Source organism: Taudactylus pleione, unplaced genomic scaffold, assembly GCF_031769625.1.
Source record: "Taudactylus pleione unplaced genomic scaffold, aTauple2 ptg000278l, whole genome shotgun sequence".
In the NCBI taxonomy this organism is placed as follows: domain Eukaryota; kingdom Metazoa; phylum Chordata; class Amphibia; order Anura; family Myobatrachidae; genus Taudactylus; species Taudactylus pleione.
In genome coordinates, this window is record NW_028284680.1 from 7,805,303 (window position 1) to 7,829,881 (window position 24,579).

General features: G+C 47.2%; 2 protein-coding genes across 6 annotated transcripts in view; one reads left to right on the forward strand and one right to left on the reverse strand.

Annotated features, from left to right (window-relative positions):
• The window catches only part of LOC148513523 (protein FAM118B-like), a 51,019-nt gene extending 39,379 nt beyond the window's left edge, over positions 1-11,640 (forward strand). For 2 of the 5 annotated variants that reach the window (XM_088481816.1, XM_088481817.1), the window contains 2 exons: positions 8,253-8,312; positions 10,152-11,639. In XM_088481816.1, the coding sequence (XP_088337942.1) occupies positions 8,253-8,312; positions 10,152-10,858 (767 nt within the window). In that variant the 3' untranslated portion in view covers positions 10,859-11,639. Of the gene's footprint in view, positions 1-8,252; positions 8,313-10,151 lie in introns of all 5 variants that reach the window. The other 3 variants (XM_088481820.1, XM_088481818.1, XM_088481819.1) reach the window with 3 other exon arrangements.
• Positions 11,641-14,671: 3,031 nt separating this feature from the next.
• SRPRA (SRP receptor subunit alpha) overlaps positions 14,672-24,579 on the reverse strand; it is a 41,714-nt gene continuing 31,806 nt past the window's right edge. The window contains exons 9-14 of the mRNA XM_088481815.1: positions 20,997-21,083; positions 19,464-19,636; positions 19,135-19,348; positions 18,892-19,055; positions 17,503-17,601; positions 14,672-16,172 (exon numbers count right to left, since the gene is read on the reverse strand). Of these exons, the coding sequence (XP_088337941.1) occupies positions 16,044-16,172; positions 17,503-17,601; positions 18,892-19,055; positions 19,135-19,348; positions 19,464-19,636; positions 20,997-21,083 (866 nt within the window). The 3' untranslated portion in view covers positions 14,672-16,043. The remainder of the gene's footprint in view (positions 16,173-17,502; positions 17,602-18,891; positions 19,056-19,134; positions 19,349-19,463; positions 19,637-20,996; positions 21,084-24,579) is intronic.

The window sequence follows — 24,579 nt, forward strand, 5'->3', positions numbered from 1 at the left end:
CAGTGTCCCCTAGTGGATGAAGGAGAAAGACATGGTTTGGTGAGTTCGGTGTGGAAGAACCTGACTGGCCTGCACAGAGCCCTGACCTCTACCCCATTGAGCACCTTTGGGATGAACTGGAACGGAGATTGCGAGCCAGGCCTTCTCATCCAACATCAGTGCCTGATCTCATAAATGCTCTACAGTAGGGGTGGGCAATAAGCAGCCCCCCAGATGATGTAGTCCTACACATCCCAGCATGCCCTGCAACAGTTTTGCTATTTGTCCATGCTAAAACTGTTGCAAGGAATGCTGGGATTTGTAGTTCAACAGCTGGAGGGACGCTTGTCGCCCACCCCTGCTCTACAGAATGAATGGGCACAACTTCCTACAGAAACTCCAAAATCTTGTGGAAAGCCTTCCAAGAAGAGTGGAAGCTGCAAAAGGGGGAACAACTCTATATTACAGTATATGTATTTGAATACAATGTCATTACAGTTCCTGTTGGTGTAATGGTCAGGCGTCCGAATACTTTTGTCCATATAGTGTCTCTGCCACAGAAGCGTTGCAAGTAATGTAACAATGTAACTGAGGCAGAAGCATTTGAAGTAATGTAACAATGTAGATGGGTTTGCAAGACAAACCCTCTATTAATAAACTCCTCAGGAGACTTACTTGTCCACCTCCACTACCTGACTGACGGGTGGGGCACCTCCCTTATTTATACATTTTTGGGAACCTGAAGGAATCTAGACTAGGTGTTGCTCGTGAACTAGGAATGGTCCCCATAACCTGGACTTTTGGATCACCTCCATCATAACTTTGGGCGGTATTCAAGTAGTTTTGCACCCCCGATAAAGTTTCGCACGTCGAACTTTCCGCTAACATCGCGTATTTTAGCCACGGAAACTTATCGTGCGTGCCCCCACTATAAGGCCTATTCAATGTCAAAAGACGCGAAAACGGCAGCACGCAAAGTCAGATCAGGCGGAAAGTGGTGTCAGAATCTGGGAAATCGACCTGAACCCCCCAAATAGAAGCAGAAATATTGGGAATCAATGTAGTAGTGCCCGATTAGCCCTAATAAAACTGTTTGGGGTACTTAAGTTGGTACAATCGCCTCTAACTAGCGTCTTTGCACAAGTGGTGAAGAATGGCATAAAGCAGTATTTCTTGGAGAAAATAAGTAGTCCTGTCAAATTTGGGGTAAATGAAAATGGGTGCTAGCATATTTAATGTCTCAAGTGAATTTTTTTTTTTTTTTTTAAAGTGAAATTCCTCCCCCAAAAAAGCACCTTGAATCCCCAAAACACTTGGCCCCTTCTTCGAGCACCCCCAGAACCTTATTTCGCTAGGGTTTGTCACGTGCTCTTCTAATCACATCCCAATTTGTGAAGCCCAGACTTCATCAGGGGTCTGCGCGGTGTATAGTAAGGGAGGGAACACTATCAGTCTGGACCTGGACTGGGCATGTTCTTTTATCAGCAATTATATGCGATTGCCACACAAGGACTCCAGTAATAGGCTTTGGTCTCAGAGTAACAAGATTCTGACTGCTCTCATGCGCTCTATACTGCCATTGGTTTCATTAATATTATAAATTCATGTATTATCCATTAGCCTATACTTCTCCTGAGTGTCCTCACACATAATTCATGCATGTAGAATTCAGTATCTCTACTTGTATCTTGTACAATTCATTTAAGTGACTTGCATTGTGACATACTATTGTAAGGCGCGTTTTCTGGTATGGGAATATGGGCTGTCACCCATGTGTCTTGTTCAGCAGTTGTAGGAGCTCTCTGCTGCGATCTCATTGCCCAGCACTTCCTCAGGAATTCACAATGACAGACTCATGTAGATACTAAGCAGTGAGGGGATACAGGCATTAGTGATGGCAGATGAGACATGGGTGTGGGGGGTATGAGTGGTGCAGCCAAGACAAGTGGGGGGAGGATTCAGGAGACTGGGAGACTTCTGCAAGGGGAAATTGAAGTGGGGTTAGATTTCAGAGAGCCCCCAATAAGGCTCTGGAATGAGAGACTTTACATGCAGCATTGTACGTTCTGGAATTCTGTTCAGGACTATACCTGGAGGAAGGACCCTCACTGATATTAAACGACTGGAGGAAGCGTATTGGGAAATAATACTCTTATTTACAAATGTGAAACGTGTCACCAGGCTGTTAACGTGTTTTCTAATCATTACGTATAAAATGTAAATATTGTGCAGGGTTGTAATCTGATTCACAATCTCCCAAAGATTACTGGATTACTTGAGTTGAGGCTTTTAGATCTTCAAGGACACTGCACTTTACACAGACGGCCAAACAGCAGGATAAAAGGAGACTTATATCTTACCTGGTTAAGTCCTTTTCTTCGAACTCCATGGGGACACTGGCTTAGACCATGATATAGGGTGAGCAGGAGGAGTCCGGGCACCAAATAGTTAAACTCCTCCCCCCCCCCCATACCCCGCCCCCAGCCAGGCCGGTTAAGTTAGCAAGCCCAAGGCAGGAGTGAGGAAGAGGAGAAGAAAGACCGTCCTACACATACTGGTCCAAACACCCACAAACGCCAAAGGAGGACTGGAAGCAGAGTAAAAACTTCTGCCAGCCTGTGTCCCCTACGGAGTTCGAAGAAAAGGACTTAACCAGGTAAGACATGTCTCCTTTTCTTCTTCACACTTCCAAGGTGACACAGGCTTAGACCATGTGATGTCCCAAAGCTATCCCATTACGGGAGGGGACTAGCTGGAGCTGCACTGAGAGCCCGTTTGCCAAAAGCCCACAACCGCGGCAGCGATGGTGGCAAATTAACAGAACCTGAAAACAGCATGGGTGGAGGACCATAGGGCCGCTCAGCCGAGGGAAAAAAATCCAACTGTAAAGACGGAACAGAAAGGACCGCCATCGCAAAAGTGTAACGGAACATCAAACTGAGCCAACTGGCCAAGTCCCGTGTGGAATCCGCCCTGTCCTACTTAAGAAATTTGTATAGGACTAAAGTGGGGCCATCCCACTGAGAACTAGAATCCGAACTCCAAAGATCCGGAAGGCCTGCACAAAGAGGTCTCCTTCATAGAAAAATAGATGCCTGAGCGCAGGAACCAAACAGTCCTGGTGATGAGAAACCCGAGGGACCACCGAAGGAAGCCTAAAGCAAATTCAAAGGACAGCCCGGTCCCAGTGAAACAACCCCATGGGGAGGGACAGGAGAACGCGCCCCAGAGAAACACTCGCTGGGAGCAGGAAGTGGTCATCCATGTAAGCCAACAAATGTCAGCAGAGCCCAAGGACTCATAGGGCATCAACTGAAGAGCTCGAAGCACCAAAGTCCAAGGAGCCGAGGTACAACACCGTCCGAGGAGGAAAGATCGTACGTCAGGTATCCGAGCAAACTGCTTCTGAAGAGGACAGAACCTGCAACTTCCAAGAAGAGAGGCGGAGGGACAAATCCAGCCCCACCAGCTGAGGGGAGAGGACGCAACCCGCTCGGAATCAAATTCCAGGCGGAACCCCAAAGCAAAGTAAATTCGCCGAAGCAGCGACAACCTACGAGCATATAGCATAGAACTAATGACCAACTTGGAGAACTCGGAAATGCTCAGACTGAGTCAAGAGCAACGAGACAGGCCAGATATGGATAGAAGGACGGGCACTGAGATAGAAGATCCGACCACAAAGAAGCTACAGCAGAGCGTGGATAGATCATCTGCGTACCAAGCTTACCAAGGCCCTATAGGAGGCAACCAGGATTGCCATGCCTCCCTCCCACTGCAGTGTGTGGAGGACCTGCGGATCCACGAAATCGGAAGGAAGGCATATGAGAAAAGGAACTTTTGCCGGACTGGCAAGATGTCCACCCGAAGGGCTCCCAGAACCCTGGTATGGGTAGGTAAAATCATCTCAACCCGGATTTGAATCCAGGTACCTGGTATATTATATGCTGTGACTTAGCCCTTTGAGTCACAGCAGCTACCTAGCAGTACCTCAATAGTCTGTGTTCCTGCCGAGCTGCCACCTGTCACGGCCAGGGTTTCTTGGCATGGCGGTCGGTGGGTGATACATGTGAGAATGCTATGGTGAGGGGCGTCTGGCGGTGGCGCTGGTGCCTGGCGGGGAGCATTGGCTGTGCGTGGTTCTGTGTGGGCATACTGTCACTCTGGTCTGGTTAGGCCTGGTGGTGCTTCCGTTCCGTTCTGGCATGGGCGCCGCCATCTTGCCTCCGGACATGTGACCTAGTTGCCCTATCCTGGTGTGTCACATGCTCCTCTCTGACCAGTCACGGCTGAGCACTGGGGATTTAAGGGAGTTCAGAGCTTCCTTGCATTGCCAGTGCAACGTGTTTCTCAGCAGCAGATGAGAGAGAGTTCCTGAGCTCGTTACCTGCCTCCTTGGAAAAGCTACCTAAGCCTGTTCCACCTAACCTGCTCCTTACCCTGCTGGATTCCTCTGCCTCCTCCAATTACCTCTCCCATTGCCTGAGTACCTGTGTCAGCTGTTACCCTGCACCCTGCCTCCACTTGCATTTCCTCTGGACATTATTCACTTCAGCCTGCAAATTCATTTCAACCTCACCAAACCTGCATCCTGGACTGTTCCTGCCTGTCACTGTCTCCCATTAGCTTCACTACAGTTCTCAAGTGCACTTCTGTGCTATACCTGGACTTTTTCTTTTGCCATTTCCATGTCTACTAAGCCACTCATTAAAAGTTGCTCATTTTCATTTAAATCTGCTTCAGTGTCTGCTCCTATCACCACCCCGGGTCCACAACAAAACCAGAACCTCACACCACCAAGGCGATGTCTGGCCACCCCCAGCGAAGAACTAGGATCCGAAAGGCGTGTGGACAAAGCCCTCATTAGGTGTCCAGGTGACCGAGGTGTCAGTAGGTGTCCAGGTGACCGAGGAAGCAACCTGGACTCTGGAGAGGAAGACTACCAACAGAGGTGGAAGCTGACACACTGTCCAGAAGAGAACTTGACTCACCTTCAATGTGCAGTGACTGCGAGTGCCACTGGTTTATGTAGGCTATGGCAGTCACGTAATCGGATTGAACCTGGATCGGACCAGGCTGTAGGAGTAGCCAAGTGCTCTGAAGATTGTTCGGAGATCTGCAACCTGGAAGGTTGTTGAAATTGGTGGTGAGGAGGACCCTGTGGGGAATCCCAAAGGGGGCGGCCCCAGTGTAAAAGGGGATGCCTGGACCACCAGAGGAAGATCCTAACCTCCCAGGAACGTGTGAGCTATTAGTGGGATCTGTTCCACAGGGACCATCCTTCATCCGAAGAGGCAGGGAGAAACTGGGCATACTCCACCATGATGAATGTGGAGACAAACGAGCCCAGGATTTGAATGAAAATGTGTACTGACACTCAGCGATGACTATAAACCTTGTGAATCCTTCATATGGTACATCTCCTGCGACAGAGTCCAGGTGGAATACATCCCAGTGATGATCTTTCCGTGGGACTGGAGAGACCTAATGAGATGCCAATGTGTTCCTTGAGAACATCCGGAGACCATCAAGGGTCAGAAGGTCGTTTAGAGCTCTAGAAACCTGATGTCCCTGCAGCGTAAATGATTTACCATGACTTTCGTTAAAAGTTTATGGGCTCTGGAAAGACCAAATGGAAATGTCTGAAAATGGTGACAGGGCCAGATAGAAACCTGGAAATAGGCCTGCCGGAAAACCAAGGAGGCCCCGACATCCCACAGAGCCAGAATGATGGATAGAGACTCCCTGGTTCACCAAAAAGCCTGTTGAAGAATTCCAGGTGAACAACGATGAGACTGGCCAAAAAGTCCCACTCAGAAGGCCAGCAGGACGTAACCAGTAGAAAAAAAAAAAAAAAAAAAAGAATCTAAGGCTGTTCCTAAAAGGCTATGGCATAGCCCTAGGAGAGAAAAATTCACCCTCAGGCATCCTGCGCGGTCGCCATCCAGGCGATGGAAACAGCAGAATTCACCCTCCCACGCTTGGAACCCCCCTAGGTGGAGGACCTCCTAGTGAAGCGCAAGCCTGCCAGTTGGCCTGGAGGTAGGATAATTGGTAGACCTGGGTAACCTGGAGCCCTGAGAAATATTGGCCCTTGGACCTTCCCTCCGAGGAAAGGAGCGAAAATTAGAGGTTAGCGACCTAAGTCACAGAAGGGGGGAGGTCGATTTGGACGCCGTCATTGTGGTTATCATCCTGACCAAATCAGGAGCACAGCAAATGACCTAAAAGCGGAAGAGCCCCTAAGGCTTTCTTATGAGTCAGTGTGCCAGAAATTAAGCCAGAGAGTTTGCCTAACCACCACCAAGGATGCTGACACCTGAAGTCAGGACACCAATAGCTGTTGTTGCCTCTTCAATACAAGAAGCCACCCTCTGATGTTCTCACTGACGCAGCTGAGGCTCTCCTAAAGAGCAGAAGGGCTGCATCCCTGGCTCCTAAGACAGACTGCTATAAGGTACCCAGCTAGGACCCAGTAGGGATACTAGTAGGTGAAGCGAACCCTGGGGTTGCCTGTCTGTGTGACGGGCACACTTGGACACTGCAGAGGATATGCACTAGTCCTTAACTGCAACCTTACCTATAAGAGAGGTAGTCCAGGCCGGCTCCATGTGGAAGTCATGGCTCACTGACACGCTAACTGTTGCAAATCTGCGAAACACCGGACACCGAGCCCATCTTTGTATGGAGCCTGAGGAGAAAGTACAGAGGTAGAAGTTCTGCGGTTACACAACACTGAAGCACCCCCATCCCTGGGTGCTTTGCCCTTGGAGAACCTGATAAGCAATCTAGGGCAGTCCTCACACACCAATTAGGTAAACTACTGTGTCCAATAAAAGGGGGAGTGCAATGAATGTGACCTCACAATAAGCGAGGAATTTACTAAGCTGTCAGAAGAAACTGAAATACATGCACATAGAAACATTCAATGCTGTATTAATGGGCAGTTAATGCTCAACAATCCATACCCCAGTCGGTAGGAAGGTGCTTGGTGTATTACCTGACCCCATGGGAATAGTTATACAGGGAGACGGGAGCCCTTTACTGCTCTCCCGAGACTGACTGAAGCTGGCACTGGGTAAAATGGCTACTCAGAGTGTAAGTTGGGAGGGGGGAGAATCCATGTGCTATGGCTACCGCAGCGAGGGAGCGTGCCAAGGGAGCGGGAGAGGGGCTGAATGGAGAGATTCTACCTCCCCCTAGCCAATACAAGATCCCCCCAGGGCAATGGTTGCTCCTAATGAAGCGCCCCCATTGCCTGTGCCCTGGTGGTCTAGCGGAGGTGCCTGGTGGCCTGGGCGACCGCTGTCACCACCGCCGGTGGTCTCCCACACCTGTGGTAACAGCCGCTGCTGCGCGGCTCCCTGTGAACAGGGAGCTGCATCTTACCTCTTGAGCACTGTCCGTGCTGCAGGTATCCGGTGTGTGCTGTGGGACCAGCCGAGGTCACTGACCCGCTCACCAGTGTCGCAGCCATCTGGCGCTGGGGGTCGGTGGAGCGGCAGTGCGAGAGTTCTATAGGACACCTAGCGCTGCCCACTCGTAAAAAAAAAAAAAGTAAATTAAATAAAAGTAGTCTAGACTGTAGAGCTGTCTCTAACATGTGCCTTGCTCCTGCAGAGCACCAACTGAATTGGCCTGGCTGGGTATAGGGGGAGAGGGGCAAGGGCTGCCGGGAGAAGAAGTTGAACTATTTGGTGCCCGGACTCCTCCATGGTCTAAGCCTGTGTTCCCTATGGAAGTGTGAAGAAACTTTTCATAACACACACAGCCCCCCAAAACGTGAGGATAGCAGTTCGGCCTGGGGACTAAAAGGTTGCTCCTGGTTGACCTAATTGCTGTGGCCGTCCCATCAGATGTAACCTTTCCCCCCGGCATCACTGCTGGTAATAATGTAGCGGGAGCCAAATATTGGCTGCTGCTGGCCAATGTCAGGGGAACAGGAGGGGGCTACTGAGAGGGTGAATGTGTCTTCAACTGCAGAGTAATCTCTGATTTGATGTCCGTATATGAAACCTAAACCCCAAGGAAATGATCAGCCCTTCATATTGTTTCCAGTACTCTCTTCTTTAGGCCTTTTCTGATCATCCGGGGCCAACCTGCAATGGGCACAGTGGTAACCTGATATTTGGCTGGATGATATTCAGATTGCGAGACCTATCTTTATACCATTATTCTTGTCTTTGTAAAGCACATTTGCATCTTGAGCTGAGTAAAGAGATTAAAGACTGGCTGAGCCGGTAACTCATCACCTTCTTTCCTCTGTGTAACAGGGATGACCAGAGATCTCCCTCAGAGAAATGGTCCAAGCCTTGCCAATTGTCAGACTAAAGGTAGGGAATGGAGGCACATTTCTTGTCTTGTCTCTCACAACTATTCCTGCTTGATGTCAGCACCAGTTCTGGTCTTTGTTCCCCTCTTCCATCTCAGGACAAGATCCTGCAGAAGAATACAAGTCAAGTTCCAAGCTACAATTATTATATTCATATAAGTCTTTAGTGCCATGTCTCCTCTATTCTCTCTCTAAAAAGCGTCAACCGAAAAAATAGTTCAATGCTGCTTATAGGACACATTCTGTTCTCTACCACTTGTAACACAAATGGTGGAAGAGAGGTAAATATAGAGGAATTATGTCCATTTCTTTACTCCTGTATATATTTTGTTTTCATTGGGGGTGATTGATCACGGTGGAGGTGGAGCTATTCAATTCAGACTTAACAGTGTGCTGTTATGTCCAACTAGAAGCACTTAAGTTGAAAAATGCTGATTAGGTTTAGTCGCGAGTACTGGCAGTTTCTGACTTAAGTGCCGGCCAGGATGCTGTTAGTGCCACGCTAAGCTGTAAACAACATCGCGGCCAGCACTTTAGTGTGATTTCTGCTCTCATCTCGGGAGGGTGCGAGCTGAAATCCTCCTTAGTCAGCTTAATATCGTGGTCAATTGAATAGTTCCGGGAGCTCAACATTGCGATCACTTGAATTCCCCCCCGATTGTCTGTTCTATTTTTGTGTAACTTACAGTGAAATGTTTGACGTCTCATGTAGTGCACATCCTGTAATCTCTACCTGATGAGTACATAACACATGCATGGAGATGACCAATTCACTTTACACAGCTTTCCGTGTAGTTTTGTTATTCGTAGTCTCTGCCTGTAACTGTGTGTTCTGTGAATAACTGGCCGGTGAGAATTCGGGGGGAGGGGAGGAGTAGAAAAAAAAAAAATACTGAGCACTTGGGCTACAGATATTCTGAATGAAGGAAATTCTGGAGAAAGGCTGTAACCCAGCAGAAGAAGACATCTTGTTGTGCAGTCCAAGAGCTATGCATCTGCTCTATCGATGTTATGTGTGCGGAACCGGCAGGCCATGTGTTCCCCGAGGCTTTTACTACTGAAAAACACTTTCAAAAGAGATTTAATAACCACATTGTCATCTGGAAAGTAGAATGAAAGTGAAGAACACCTCTTCTATATCCATTACTTTCAGGCTACATCCAGGAGTAACCATGTATCTACCTTGTGACAGCAGATGACGGGTCAACAATATAAAACCCAAATCTTTCACTGGTTTTCTGCTACACTGTAACCGCCTCACAGATCATTTAGATGGTTCCTCCAAGCCAAGAGGCATCTGCCATCCGCACCAAGAGTGACACATTGATCTGGTAGCTATATAGAGCTGTCCTCTTCTCAGAAGTGAGACTAGCAAAATTCGGGAACCATGTCTCACTATCTTTGTATGACAGGGCTGCTGCATGCTCACATTGAGTGGTTTGTCCGGTGTATGATGCCACCAAGACACTTATAATGTGTGTGTGTAAGAATTCTACTCTGGGCTGTATCTACTTGGAGAGGTTTTATTTTTAATCCAGGTTATGCACACACAAGCAGCGATTGCCCTTCTCATGCTTGGGGCTGTTATGTGTTTCGTATGAAAAGCCCCAATACAGAACTTTTACTGCACCACAATTGTGCCACCCACGTGTACTTGCCCTTAGAACATATTGGTGAACTTGTTCAGTGTTTCTGCACCCATGCTGTTTAGAGATTTCATTAACTGCCCCTTAAACCTACTTCAGACCTAAAATTGAGCCAAATCAACTTCTAAAGGGCTTTTAAAAAAAAAACAAATGCTAACTTATATAATTTTAATATTTACACATTACTATTTTAGGATATTCATGTTATCAGGAGTTACACTATGAGGAGGCGGCTACTTGTGAGTCCAAGTACCAGGGTCTACCATTTTCAATTGAAGAGCCTACAAAATCTATAATGGACAGGTCCATACAGACAGAACGAGAGCTTACTGCCCCTTCTTCATGCCTATCTGCAGAGTCTTTAGACTCACCCAGGCCAAACTGTACCCATAAAGAAGTGCCACACTCAGCGGAGCCGTGCCAGAGTACTCCATCCAATGACCCAACTCCATGGAACGTTGAGGAACATCTCAAGAGCTTTACTGACGTACAGGAGGGACTGAGAATGGGAATCATACAAAAGATGAATGCATTGCACATAGACTTATGCCAGCTGACCATGGGAGTTAACAAAAATAGCGCAGTGTTTAGGAGAATGTTAAAGATGGAGACTGACCGAAACCATTTGCTCTCGCAGATGAATACGAACATTGGTAAATTGGCTGCGAGCTTGCAGCTCTTGGCCATCCAACAGAATGCCAACCAGAGAGAGTTGCGTTCCTTGTTCGACATGCACAGAGCAACGCACCCAGCAGGCATCGCCACTTCACCGGAAGAAACACCAGACAATGCGCCTGTAGCATCTACCGTCACTTTAACTCCCTCGCCCCGACAATACCGCTACTGTATGCGATCCAGAAAAGACCCAAGACAAATTCCTGCAAAAAGAGGGCGTCAATAAAAAGTTGTGTTGTTGAACTCTCCTATTTTGATAGTTTGGGTTTTTGAAGAACTTTTTGTTTTTTTGTGGAAAACATCTGAAAAGCCTATTTTTGTTTGTAATATTAAAATGTTTGAAAACTAGAATATTTATTTTACTGCAGCTGTGGGGGGACAAGTAGAATATTTATTTTACTGCAGCTGTGGGGGGACAAGTAGAATATTTATTTTACTGCAGCTGTGGGGGGATGTGGAAAAAGTTGACACCACGCGCAGGGGGATGTTGCACTCAGAAAAGATGCGCTGTTAATGTATAATCCAGGCTTCAGTATAATACACCTGAGTGAGAGAGAACTCCACCATAAACATAGCATTTAATAATGGGGCATATGATGCTAGTTACCCCTGTCAATTTCCCGGGATGTCTTCTCTGTCTACAGAGGGATGTACTGAGACCCCCAACCCTGTGACAAGCTTTCATGTACCATTCTGTTTAGTAGTGACTTTTCTGTACCAAACAATTGTAGCAGTGTTCTCCCCAGAAATTTTTTCCAGCCGGGTGGCATCCAAAAGTAGCCGGGTGGGGGCCTTCACAATTATGCGCGTGCCGGGAAAAGGGGTATCTCCCTTACTAATCCAGCCCGACAGGTCTCATGCTGCTCCCCCACTGGCTCTCAGTCAAAAGTGCCCATTATACAGTGCCCCCTGTATTTTAACTTTGCCCTTATGCATTGCACCCTGGCTGAAGTAGTGCCCCCAGTTTTAACAATGTCCCTTATGCAGTGCCTCCAGGTTTAATAGTGCCCCTTATGCAGTGCCCCCAGACTGGCCCCAGCCCAGCACTTACCTCTACTTGCTGGCCACTCCCGCTGTCTCGCGCTGATTGGATCTAACTAGATACAGCAGGCGCGCGGGGCAGCCTCCTCACGTCGCAGGTGATGTCACCCGCGCAGTGCATCACTGAGAATGCTGGCCTCTGAAGCTAATCGGAGGCTTCTTTAGCCTCCGGTCATTTCAGAGGCCTGCGTTCCACAGCGGGGAAAAGTGTGGGGCGATGCGCCCGCAGAAATCAGCCTGGGGAGAACACTGTGTATATTATATAGGGTTTATCACCCGGTTCTGTTGTATTTATGGATTGTTTAGTATCATTGAGTTTTTTTAATATTTTAAGAAAAAAATAATTTGATTTGGGTGGAGTTCCCAATGCTAACACTGCCCTACCACCTACGTAGCGGAACGTTCCCATTAGGGGAGGCAGGGTGCGGTTGCAGAGTTATGGAGTGCAGGCTGCCACTGCTCTCGGGAAAGTCTGTATTATCCATCACTGCTCTATGGCCCAGATTCAGAGCCGGACGCTCTGACCAGAGCGCTCGCTCTGAATCAGGGCCCACCTCCATAAATATGGAGCGTCCTCCTGGACGCTCGTATAGCTGTGGGTCCCCACCCACAGCATATACGAGCGTGCAGTATGATGGTCGCGATAGTCTTGACCATCGCCACTGCGAGCAGAAGCCTGCGGTTGAGTTTTTCAACCGCAGGGCCAGGAGTGATTTTGGCTCTATCAGAGCCAAAATCACTCCCACTGACATCACTAGTTGGGAACGCCTCCGTCTGTCAACATCGACAGCACGCCCCCTTTGATCAGACACAACGAGCGAAGGAAAGTCCTTCGCTCGTCGCGACTCGCGCATGCGCACAACGGAGCTCCCTCCGTCGTGCGCATGCGCAGTGCACACCATCGACCCACTTGCGAGCGGACAGCCGCTCGCGAGTGGGTCTGAATGAGGCCCTATGTCTGAAACAGCCAGTGCTCATTATAACGAGCTTCATGTGATTGGGAATATCACAGGGGCGTAATGACAATACATTGGGTCTGCCTAAAGCATGCTAGATGCAGTGGTACAGAGCTTGGCGCTGTCAGGGTGGCCATCTGTACAACACCAGGTACATGAAGCACTGTATATTATCTCACTGCAGGGCCCTCCACCCAATACTGCATTATATGACTTATGTGTATATCCGAGATGCAATTACTGTTCTGGATGACTTGTCCCAATGTCACCTACTGATCAGTGATATACTTCCTATGCCCATATTGTGATATTGGTCACGTTCTCTAATTACAAGGACTTTAACATGTTATTTGTACTATACATAAGGCTCCCGGGCTTACCCGTAATTCTGTTCTCCCTATGTTGTGTGTACTTTGTCTCCATTGGTTTATTCAATGCTGACTCGTCACTGCCACATACTGGATTCTCTGGAAATACCGCCAGTGCCTCCTACCTCCGTACTATTCTTGGGAAATACCGCCAGTGCCTCCTACCTCTGTACTATTCTCGGGAAATACTGCCAGTGCCTCCTACCTCCGTACTATTCTCGGGCAATACTGCCAGTGCCTCTTTCCTCTGTACTATTCTCAGGAAATACTGCCAGTCTCTAATCCTTCCGTAGTAATCTTAGCAAATACTTCCAGTGCCTCAGTACTATTTTCAGGAAATACTGCCAGTGCCTTAATGCAGTTTCCAAAACTCTGTCGTTACAGTCCAGGTTTTAAGGATATCCATGCTTGAGTCCAGATTGTTAAATCAAATGGATGAGATACTAATTAAGTCACCTGTGCTCAAACATGGATAGCTTTAAATCCTGTACTGTAAATGCGGTGTTTAGGGGAAATGCTGCCTTAGTAAAATATGTTTATCTGCATCTGATGTGACAGGGCGGCCTTAACATCATAATAAAAGTAAAGTCTTACTACTCCACAAATGAGAAAACGGCCAAACACAGCATCCTCCATCATCATGTGTCAGCATTACAGCGCCATCTAGTGGGCAGCTCTTACATCCAGATCATTACTCAGTAACCCCTCACTTCTTCCCCCAGGTTACAGCACATGATCCAGCAATCACGTTGTATGAAGGACAGAGGCTGTGGCTGCAGCGGGAGAGCGATTGGGAGTGAGAGACGTGGACGGCGGAGCACTAATGCACTCTGTATAACGCCAGCTGTAGCTGCACGTGGCGGTGGCAGTCTTGTACAATGGCTTTGTTGCTCCTTTAGTGGAGTCCAGTTGTTCTCGCCATTGTATTTTACACCAAAATACATTTTTAGGTTTTGTTTAGTTAAACATTTCATATTAATATAAAGATGAGGACTTCACCAGCTCCAACTGGTGTCCGCATACACTACGATTTTTACAGTTGTTACCTATTTTAGGCCCAAGTGGCTGCAAGTCCCAGTGTTCATTGGTTCACGAAAGGCCACCAACAGATATTGATTGAGATGCACAGTAAGCACCATTGGATTGTATCTGACCCTTATCATCATCCAATAGTATAATTAATCACCCCATGGGCTATTTAACTTTGCCCCCCTACATTAACAACCAAGCCTGAAACAGCCTAGGGCGTTAACGCTCATCTAATGTTGCCATAATCAGTGTCATTGGCCTAACACGGTCCAGACGATCCGTTACCAAGAACAGTCTACATACCAGCTCCTTCTACAGGAAGAATGTGTTGCCGGCTGTGCGGCGTCAATTCTCGTTCCTGACACCATGTACCTGCAGTGTCATCGACTAAGAATATTTACACAGGAAGAGAGCAGCCAATCAGACATCTGCTTTCATAAGGCTTACCTGCTCAAGAGAGAACAGCTGATGTCTGATGGGTTAAGGTGCATGATTTAGCCCAAGCTTTATTGTAAACCACCTGATGACACCAATGTGACACTCCCTTCACCCATGGCTGCTGATTGCTTTTTTTTTTTACTACTCTCCAGAACCATGTTGTATTTTCTTGCATAAGAAATAAAGCTTCATATTTAAAAAAAAATAAAGGACTGGATATTTCACATTACGCAGCAAGTAAATGTACACAGACACAAGCTTATGTAAGAAATGTATTCTCTTATAAATAAGGTTTTACTCTCTTGAATGGACTGTGATCCATATATTGCACATCAGCAAAGCATGGTGTCAGTCAATGAGGTACAAGAAGAAACATTGTAATAAGCCGCGCTTCCCTACGCAGCACCTCAGGGGGCTAAATGAGACGTGGGATATAATTCCTACATAGACAGACAAGCATTTGTGGCCAGTAACATACTGAATAAAGGTGTGCCAGCCAATATCCAGCCTTCGCTAGGGAACGTATGGTGACTGCCTCCACTGTGGGAGGAGAACAAGTACACTTTATGGGGTGCAAGTTTTATTTTAGCAGCAATACAAAAGGTGGGAATATGGTCAGCGCCACCTGCTGGCCGTTCCTGGTGCAGAATCTGTTGCCTGGAAACATCACATGTATAACTATATACACAAAGCCAGATGCCTGGGGCCATTGGTTAGTGTTATCACCGGCTAGTTCTGAGGGGTGGGTAGGCTCTGAGTGTATATATGGTGTTTTATTAGAAGTTTTGCCCCATTAAATAAACGTGAGAATTCTGAAGTGAAATTGAGTAAAAATAAAGGCATCATTTTATCTTTCTCATTATACATATGGCAATTCTATATCCAATGTGTGTACTTCTATGTAACAATTAAAAGTTCAAATGAATTGCAAGTTAATAATTTTAAACCGTCTTCTTCCCACCTGGTTGTTGTACCAGCACATATCGGGGCCCTACGTTTACTCTATGTTCTAGGGCCACAAACCCGGCAGAAATGTGCAATTCAAGGTGTAAGTGTGGGCGTCAGGAAAGCTTATTGGACGAGCCAATCTCCTCACCACGCTAACCGCAGACAGTTTGGAAAGACTCATTGTGCCATGACCTGGGGAATATTGGAAGGAGGGCACCAGGGCAGGTTATAGGACCCTCACGATTTTAACAAGTGCTGGGATCTGATTAAAAATGAGTGATCCTGGGGCAGGCAGTCTGTCTCCTTTTTCTGGGGAGCAGTAACTCATCCCAAAGACTAGCAGCTTCACATCAACCAGAAAAGAGAGCCTAAAATATGATGTTTCTCCAATAAGTGATGAGGCGAACAGTGTCTACATGACCATGAAATTACGGCTGGGTTCATGGGCACCATTAAGATATTTGAGTGGGAAACGGCACTAAATTGACTAAATTAACACGCGGAGGAGGATGGTGTGGGCAGAAGCAGCTCTTGAATTCAGGCAGAAGGACAGTGTTGCTCGGTAATGCCAAGGATTCCGGTATGGAGGATTCTAGACGTGGTCTGTGATGAACGCGCAAGGAAAGGTTTCTTAGGCCTTCATGAGTGCAGCTACCACAGCCTTGACATTGAGGCTGCGTAGGTCGCAGTAAGTCTGCCCAGTGCCCACAAACACGATGGGCTGCCCGGTGATGTACGTCATGGAGATGGCCGCACCCACCTGAACGAGAAGCAGAATAAGACTAGTTAGAAGTTTGTGCACCTCACACCCCAATATTCCTACGTCAGTGTTATCCACTGTTGCTTTGCCAAATGAATGCAATATGTTGTCAGACACCTAAAAACTTGCTAACAATATAGAAAAGTGAAAAAAAAATGTAGAGAATCAACAATTGACCCCCAATATATTATTTAACATCTACAAATGATTAATAGCTATTATCATCATCTCCAGTCAGGCTACAAGAACAAGCAACTGTGTCCACACTCCCTGCTCATCTGTACGCCATATGGCGCAAGACATCAGACTTGACTGAGGAGTTGCAAACCACATTTCCCTTCAAATTTTCCGTCTTAGCCCCAGTGTTCTCCCCAGGCTGTTTTCTGCCGGCCGACACTTTTCCCCGCTGTGGAACGCTGGCCTCTGAAGTGACCAGAGGCTAAAGAAGCCTCCGATCACTTCAGAGGCCAGCGTTCCCTGTGATGCAGAGCGCGGGGCAGGCTCCTCACATCATGACGTCACCCACGACGTGAGGAGCCTGCCCTGCGCGCCTGCTCTGGATCTAGTTAGATCCAGTCAGCGCGAGCAGCCAGCAAGTAAAGTTAAGGGCTGGGGCCAGGACCAGTCTGGGGGCACTGCATAAGGGACGCTATTAAACCTGGGGGCACTGCATAAGGGACAATGCATAAGGGCAAAGTTAAACTACAGGGGGCACTGTATAATGGGCACTTTTGACTGAGAGCCAGTGGGGAAGCGGGCTGGATTGGTAAGGGAGATACCCCTTTTCCAGGCGCACGCATAATTGTGAAGGCCCCCACCCGGCTACTTTTGGATGCCACCCGGCTGGAAAAAATTTCTGGGGAGAACACTGAGCCCCATACGCACGAAAAGCCGCTAACAGTGTACAAGAGAGCGTGAGGGGAAGGCGCGGCTGCTCACATCAGAGCCCTCTTTACAGATTCACACATCAAACTGGTCACTGCAATCTAGCAATGCTCCCAGTTACTTCATTTATGCAATAAAGAAGCTCAGGTGCGGCAAAGTCACACAGGACCTGAGGCGCCAAAAGGGGCTACTTGGCGCATCAGTAAGAAAAGACTCATCTGTACTTATGCCTTCCCATATTGGATTAAGTGTCACTTTGGATTAGCGGTCTTTGAAACTTAACCCTACTGTAAATTCAGGTTAGTTTATTGTGTGTTTAGCAAAACATACAGGGATCAGATAATCTCACTTCTATGTGGGTGCAGTGAAAGCCATAGAAAATACTTGTGGGACATAACCAAACCTTTGTCCCCTCATTGACCTCACAGAGACGCATTAAACTCACCTTATCATCGATGGTATCAAACTTGGTGAGCACAATCCCATCTATCAGACGTGCTTTCTCGCTCATAGAGTGGTCAGCCAGGGCCTTGTTAAACTTCACCTAAGGAACCAGAGAAATTACATCAGTTTAAATCAACAAAACAATTATTAGAACGGAGAACTGAACAGGAGTGGCTGGTTTAAACTAAATGGGTTTTTCTTTTTTAAACAAAAAAAACAGTAGGTTTAAAAAAAAAGTTTTTTTTTTTTTTTATAAAAACAACACTGGGGTTTTTTGTTAATTAAAAATTATTTAAATAAAAAAATAAAAAAAAGACTCACTGTGGTTTTTTTTTTTTTTTTTTTTTAAACCCACTCTGGTCTAATAAAAAAAGAAATTCTCTATTATGTTTTTTTTTTTTTATTATGCTGTGACTACATGCACGGCTCAGTGACTACTTAAATAAATACCTATTATAGGGGAATGCCCCTGGTATTATTTCGCATTCTTATTGCTTATGGTCTTCACTTCAGTGAGCTGAACTAATACAGTAAATTCACACACAACAGAGAAATGAAGGGTAAACCAGACCGGAGAGGTACTAAATCTGCTTAGCGTCAGCTAAGACTACACAAACTCCTCCCCTAACAATCCTATAGGACAGGAGAAAACTACAACTAACATTCTCAATTCTAAAGGGTAAACAACTCCAACACATTAGGAGGCAATACACAGAGAAACACCTCATGGTTTAATCTCCTTCAGGTTTATGTCAATTCCAAACCTTCAGTACTACCGAGATCAGTGGAAGAAAGACATAAGGCTAATGTTAGGTACACACTGGAGCGATGCTGGCCATATCGGAACGACATGTCAAGCATATCATGCAGTGTGTATGAACGATATGCGCTCACACATTAGACGTCATCAAGTTTGATGTGCTGAACATCAAACCTGACGATATCGGCTGCGGCACCATGTAGTGTAACGAAGCATGGAATGAAAGATCGTTGAGTTATTCATTACATCGTTTTTATGTGTACCCAGGATCCGATATGTCAGCCAGTTGGGCCAACATATCGCTTAGTGTGTACCCAGCTAACATGTAATAGCTTGCAATCTTCAGTCGCTGCGGGGATTTATGCAAGTGTCCTTGTATTTTTAAAACTGAAATCATTTTAAAGGCTAGACCAAGCAGGTTTGCCATTTTAAAAATACAGGGAGAGCCCTTAGTCTCTCTCTCTTTTGATGAGATATGAAAAACCCAAAGTTATTTGGATTTTTTTGCTAGAAAGCTTTAAAACATGGTTAACCAAGGTTTCTAATATTTAGCATTGTTTCACAGTATTAATATAATAAGAGGATTTAATTTGTATTAATTACGCACAAGGCATTTAGGCCACAACTCACCAGCTGGTCCACCGCCTCGTTGCCAACTAAGGCTTCTCCAACAAAAAGGACAAGGTCGGGCATGTTGACAGCGATGAGTTTAGCCAGCGCAGTCATCAGAGGTGCGTTGTCCTGCATTCGGCCGGCCGTGTCCACCAGCACCACATCAAAGCCCTGGTTCCGAGCTGCGGGGGAGCAAGACAGGACAATGAGCGGCCAATCTGTGTGCCAGGACTGGGAATAACTTCCGTATAAGGTTCTCACCGTAAGATATGGCTTCCATGGCAATTCCGGCTGCATCCTTGCCGTACCCCTTCTCGTAGAGCTGCACCATGCTCCGCCCACTATGCTTCTCAGGAGGGTGCAAGGAATTAAGGCGTCTTGTGTGAGTGCGCAGCTGCTCCACCGCCCCGGCTCGGAATGTGTCACAAGCCGCTATGAGAACGTTATAATTATTCTCTATCAGCCAGAAAGAGATCTGCAGCCAGAACACAGGATTGGGTCAGTGAGTGAGGGCAGAGCAGATAGGGGGGGGTGGGATGACACTCACAGGCCCTGTCAGATAAATACAGCCACTTATAAGCATCACTTACTTTGGCCAGGTTGGTGGACTTCCCCACTCCATTAACCCCGCAGAAAGTGATGACATATGGACGACGCATTCGCTGCGATTCCATGACATCACGTAAGACATCAACTCTGCGCTTCGGCTGCAAGATCTGCACGAGGGACTCCTGCAAGGCTTGTTTCACCGCAGATGTCACAGCTAGTGCCAGACAAAGGGCAAGAGGTCAGTTCCAAAGTGCCCAGGCAAGTACAACAAAGGAAAACCCCACCCACTTCCTTACCCTCGGAGGAATCACCATGGTGACCACTTGAGAAGTTCTATAGTCCATAAACCATGGCGATTCCTCTGAGGGTAAGGAATCACCATGTTGACCACTTGGGAAGTTCTATAGTTGGGCAAGCCAATTGGACAAGCTGCACATGCATGCTCACCCAATCAGCTTCCCCAACTCACTTGGACATCTCTTAACAAGCCTTCTCCAGACACAAACGAATGGCAGAAGTCCAGGTGACTATCAGCTGAAGAACTCCACTACTGTGCTACCCCTTAATCAATCCTGCCCCCAAACATTGGACAATTAGGGGCTTCTTTCTGTGAGCCAACTTGCTACTTTTCATGCTCATTTTCCCTCACATTAAAAAGTGCATCAGCTCACCTACAGTGCTGGATCTCTGACTTAAGTAGAGGTGATTGGGGCCCATAATTTGTTATACATGGTGGGCAACGTGGATTAAGCAGAGGTGTCAAAAATTGACATCTCCTTTAGCCAGTTTGCAAGAACAATTTTTGTCCATCAATAAACAGGCGATTTAAAAAAAGACCTAGTCAAAAATGTTCCTCAAGTCCAGCAATATTATTGAATAAAATTGAGTGAAAAGACCGCAACAGTGCGTATTCCCTACACGAGAGTGGAACGAGTGTACGATTGCAATACTGTAATCGTTCTCCATCCTGTGCAGTGGGATAATGTGCCTACACTGAATGATATGGCGCTCAGTGTAGGCACCCTCCCTCATCCCCGAACGTGCACCACCTGTCGTTATCGCCATGTTCAGGTGATGATTGATGTAGAAAACGACCAGCGGAAGCGCGCATCGCTGGTCATTTCAACATTTTCATGAGCGATAACTATGTCGTAATCTCTCAATTAAATAGTCTAGTGGATACAGACCTTTATAGTGCATACATACAGTCCAACTTGCTCGATCATCAATATCGTTGAACGATTATTTCTATTTTAAAAAGGAACGATATCGTTGAACGATTTCATGAACGATATCGGACAGTATTTAAATGAAGAATTCATAGATATCGAGCAAGTTGGCCTGTATGGTCGACCTCAGATATAGTTATCGTTCATATGGCCACGCACATCGTTGGTCGCTCAGTGCAAAAAAGTCAACGATATGAACGATCAACGATATCGTTCATATCGTCCTGCAAAGTTGGACCGTGTGTACGCACCATTAGGGTATCCTAAAATCTTCGGGCCCTGTTAGTAGTTCCCAAGACCAGGACAAGAACTAACACACAACCCATCCAACAGGTTCGGACTTACTGGAGAACGTTCCCATGACTTTTCCTTCCAGTCTCTTGGCCACGGAGTCGCAGAGCTGCACGGCAATGTCTGCTGCCACATTCTTCGCTATGAGGACACAACGGAATAGTGGTAATGAGTAAATCTATGAATGTAATGTAAGACTGGGGACATCTGCACCTAGTCAGACATTAAACACGTACAAGATACTAGATGTGGGAATTCCCTTCTCATCTCCCCGCTCATGCTACAGGCATTGTTTTGTTGTAGGCTAGTACCGCACCTTGCGCATTTAAATGTGTACGCACAGATGTACAGTTTGGCTATTAAATAACGAGAGTGACGCGTTTCACCCCTCTCGCACAGATAGTTTGCCGTCACATAGCGTTCAAAGAAGTTATGTTTTTCCCGTGCGTCGTAAAAATGCTTAGTTCAAAAGTAGAGAAAGGTGGTAACTTAAAACTTTTCGTTAAATTGAACAAAACACCCACCGAATCTTTCCGTATGCTAACCGAGGTTTACGGGGCAGATTGTATGTCACAGGCACCTGTGTTTGAGGTGGCACAAAAGATTTAGTTATGGATGTCCAAGATGATTAACGACCCAGAAGGCCTTGCAAATCAAAAACAAATGAAAATGTGGAAAAAAAAAAATTAGAAACTGGTTCGAATTGACAGTCGACTCTGCATCCGAATGATAGCAGAAATGGTAAATAACATCGACAAAGAAACTGTCGGGCAAGTTTTGCATTAATATCTGAACATGACAAATGTTTGTGTTAAGATGGTTCCCAGGCTTCTCACTGCCGAGCAGAAAGAATATCGAAACCGAATTTGTACAGACAAATTCGAGCGAATTTGCATTTTTGAGATAAAGTTATTACCGGTGATAAAAAAATATGAGATATGGTAAGAACTTACCCTTGTTATCTCTATTTCTACGAAGTCCATAGGGTTCCACAGGATACCTTGGGGTATAGGTGATGACGTCAGTCTTCAGGCACCACAGAGTTAAAGTTTTCAGCCTCCCAGGATGCATCTGGGTCCCTCTCCTATACCCCGCCCCAAGGCATCTCAGTTACGTCACAAGCCATAGGCCGGAGGAGGAGAAGAAAGAGAGAGAAGAAAAAAATCTGGACACGAATCACATTCTCACCATAGGGAGACGGAAAAACCAGTGACCAGAATAAAGCCCATCTGCAGTACAGGTGCGACAGGGCGGGAGTCCTGTGGAACCCAATGGACTTCGTAGAAATAGAGATAACAAGGGTAAGTTCTTACCATATCTCATATTTTCTACTTCAGGGTCCATAGGGTATCCACAGGATACCTTGGGGATGTCCCAAAGCAGTATCCTTTAAGGGTGGGGACGCTCCTGTGCTGAGAGGAGAATCCGCCGCCCGAAGGAAGCATCCTGAGAGGCAAAGGTGTCAAAAGCGTAATACCTCACAAAGGTATGGACAGAAGACTACGTAGCAGCCTTGCAGATCTGAACTGCAGAGGCACCACGTCTAGCTGCCCACGAAGGACCCACAGACCTAGTGGAATGAGCCCTCACAAAGGAGGGAACTGGAAGACCTTCATGAAGATAAGCTTCTGAAATTGCCATAAGAATCCAGCCTGCCAAAGTCTACTTTGAAGCAGGCCAACCCTTTTTACGGAAGCCATAGAGGACAAACAAGGCGTCCGACTTCCTAAAAGAAGAAGGGCGGTCAACATAAATTCTCAATGCCCGCACAACATCCCAAGTGGTGTCACCCACTGAAAGTCCAGGTGAATTGAAAGCCGGCACAACAATTTCTCCATTGATGTGAAAACTGGATACCACTTCGGGAAGGAATCCCGGACGAGTGCGAAGCACTGCCCTATTCCTATGAAAAATCAGAAAAGGGGGTCTACAAGAGAGAACCCCTAAATCCGAAACCCTTCTGGCCGAGGCAATGGCCAGAAGGAATACGGTTTTAGCTGTAAGCCATTTAAAGTCCACTGAGTCCAGTGGTTCAAACGGCGGCCCCTAGAGAACTCTCAGGACCACAGCCCAATTCCAAGGCGCCACCGATGGAACAAAAAGGTGGCTGAATGCGAAGAACACCTCGCATAAAGGTGTGCACATCAGAGAGCGCAGCAATCCTACTATGAAACCAGACTGACAGGGCAGACACCTGCACTTTCGGAGAAGCCAGGCAAAGCCCATGATCCAGTCCAGCCTGTAGGAAAGTCAACACCCTAGACAGGCGGAACTCCCTAAAGGAATACCCTCTAGGTCTACACTACCGGAAGAAAGTATGCCACACACGATGGTAGATTCTTGCCGAGGAAGGTTTACGAGCTCTTAGTATGGTTTGCACCACGGAGCCAGAAAAACCCTCTGGACCTTAGCATGACCGTTTCAACAGCCACACCGAGTCAGGTCTGGGTGAAGACAATGACCCTGTGACAGCAGATTCGGTCGTAATGGTAACCTCAGAGGAACGTCTGACAGACAGACTCTGGAGGTCGGAGAACCAGTGTCGTCTGGGCCACTCGGGAGCTATCAACAGTAGCGTACCTCCTTCTTGATTCGAATTTCTGTATTACCCGCGGAAGAAGGGAAAACGGAGGGAAAAGGTAGGCAAACTGAAACGTCTACTGGACGGACAGGGCATACACCAGAGACGCCTTTTCGTCTCTTGTTCGAGACCCGTACACCGGCAACTTGTTGTTGTGCCGGGACGCCATGAGGTCTATCTCTGGAAGACCCCACTTGTCCACCAGACTCCGAAAGATGTCCTGGTGTTAAGACCACTCTCCCGGATGCACGTCCTGCCTGCTGAGAAAATCCGCTTCCCAGTTGAGGTCCCAGGTCCCGGGATGAACACTGCTGATAATGCTGGGAGATTGCGCTCCGCCCAGACCAGAATACGGAACACTTCTGCGAGTGCTGTGCGACTTTGGGTTCCTCCACAGGGTGACCCTGGAGAACCGGCTGTGCCAGCTGGAGAGCTCTTGACACTGCATGGAGCTCCAAAATGTTTATTGGAAGCTCCGCTTCCGCCCGAGTCCACCTGCCCTGAAACAAGTGTGGACCCGTGACAGCTCCCCAGCCTCGGAGACTGGCGTCCTTTGTTAACAGGACCCAGTTCGCCACCCAGAACGGGCGACCCTTGATGAGGTGGGTCATCTGCAAACACCAGGTTAGAGACAGGCGAAGCAAGGATCTTTTCCTCCGTCACAAAGATCCACTGCTGCCTGGAGTCCAATAAGGCCCCGAAGTGCAGGATCCGCTGAGACGGGGTGAGAGTGGACCTCTGCCAGTTTGTCAACCAGCTGTGACGTTGCAGTACCGCAATCGTCAGATCCAGATGGTGTAAAAGAAGCTCTGGAGACCCCGCTATCAACAGGAGGTCATCCAGATAAGGCAACAGTCGGACTCCCTGCGTCCGCAGGAGAGCCGCCATGACCGCCATGACCTTGGTGAATACCCGTAGAGCAGTCACCAGGCCAAAAGGCAGTGCCCGGAACTGGAAATGTTCATTGCAGATTGCCAATCTGAGGAACTGCTGATGGCGCAAAAGAATAGGGACATGCAGGTAAGCGTCCTGGATGTCCAATGACACCATGTAGTC